We start from the raw sequence: 1481 nt of genomic DNA on the forward strand, positions 1-1481 counted from the left end.
AGGTAAAACTGCTGTCTTCTCCATCGCACTGTGTATCTCTTTAAAGTTATTGAGAGTGAATGCTACAGGAAAGGCTCCTGCTCCTTCTTCTGGTAACTCTGTACAATGACGACAAGTGGGACAAGAGAGGTAATAGGTCTCATTCTTCTTATCCAGAGGTAATCCCTCCAGACAGTGCTCACAGAATGAATGTAGACAAGGTAAAGTCTTAGGGTTGGTATAGTGGTCAAGACACACAGGACAGGTGAGCTGTTCCTTCAGTTTGAGGAGACCAGGAGAAAAAGATGAAGATGGTTTGGTTGCCATTTTAAGAAAAGGATAAAACGGTATACGTAAAGCAAGAACAAAAAAATGAAGTTACAGAAGACGGTAAATGAAGATAGAGCAAGAACAAACCAAGTTGGAATAAACGAGAATGAAAATAAAAGTTTAGAAATAGGCAAGCTAGCTAATGAATGAGTGATGAGAGTCTTAATGACCAGATGAAACAACAAAACAAAATGAAGAAGGTGGAAGGAGGAGAGAAAGACTAAAGAAGGTCAGCTAGTCACAAAAAGTGGGCGATACTTTAAATATATTCAAAGATCTTGTGACTAAAGAAAGTTATGATAGTACATAATGAATACTGGCTTTTAGCTTTACTACAGCAACTAGTTGGAAAGGACTTTTATTATAATACTGAAAGAATAGATTGTGATTTTCTGCGATGAACATGTACATGACATTTGTACATTGATTACATTTGTACATTAACAAAGATTACATTCAGAGATCATTTAATGTCATTATGTCAAATGTCTTACGTGATGGTTTGTCTTTAGCATCAGATGTGAACCTACAGACCACACTCATATCAATATTGGACCATAACTTGAACTGAGACCACCACTGTTCTACTGCCACAGCTAAAGGGGAGAGAGAGGAAGAGTGATAATAAATACATGTACAGACTAGCCTCTATATAATGGACACTTCGGTACAAGAAAGTGTCTCTGTTATACAGAGGTGTCCTTTATGTGGAGGTTATTTTATACAGTAAGGAATGTAATTGGTACACTAGGTGCTGTCCGTTAAATGAAGGTGTACGCTATAGAGAGTGTCCATTAGGAAAATTATAATTTATAAACACATATAATATATAATATAACATAAAATTATAATAAACATGTACATTGTACAAGTAACATGTACATGAAGATGTACGATGTCTCTTCACTCACCACAAGGTAGTACTATTACCCCCGACCTTGCTCTTCCATTACCAAACATCTTCTCTCCTAACAAAAATTAAAAAAAATAATTATAATATAATAATAATAAATGTATTATATAGACAATAAATACTTCATATGGTCTTAGAATAGTAGTGGGTTTAAGATCAATATTAAAAAAGTAAATAAATAAATAAATAATTGCAATGTAAAAACAAATTTCAAAATGTACTACATGTACATGTATTCACTTGATGTCAGGATTGACTG

At 34.1% G+C, this 1481-nt stretch overlaps 1 protein-coding gene across 1 annotated transcript in view; it reads right to left on the reverse strand.

Moving 5' to 3' along the window:
- LOC100633407 (TFIIH basal transcription factor complex helicase XPB subunit-like) overlaps nt 1-1384 on the reverse strand; it is a 4671-nt gene extending 3287 nt beyond the window's left edge. The window contains exons 1-2 of the mRNA XM_020006355.1: nt 1221-1384; nt 804-905 (exon numbers count right to left, since the gene is read on the reverse strand). Coding sequence (XP_019861914.1) covers nt 804-905; nt 1221-1269 — 151 coding nt within the window. The 5' untranslated portion in view covers nt 1270-1384. The remainder of the gene's footprint in view (nt 1-803; nt 906-1220) is intronic.
- Between the last annotated feature and the right edge of the window lie 97 nt (nt 1385-1481).

This window comes from Amphimedon queenslandica, unplaced genomic scaffold (genome assembly GCF_000090795.2).
Source record: "Amphimedon queenslandica unplaced genomic scaffold, v1.1 AMPQUscaffold_10027, whole genome shotgun sequence".
Taxonomy (NCBI): domain Eukaryota; kingdom Metazoa; phylum Porifera; class Demospongiae; order Haplosclerida; family Niphatidae; genus Amphimedon; species Amphimedon queenslandica.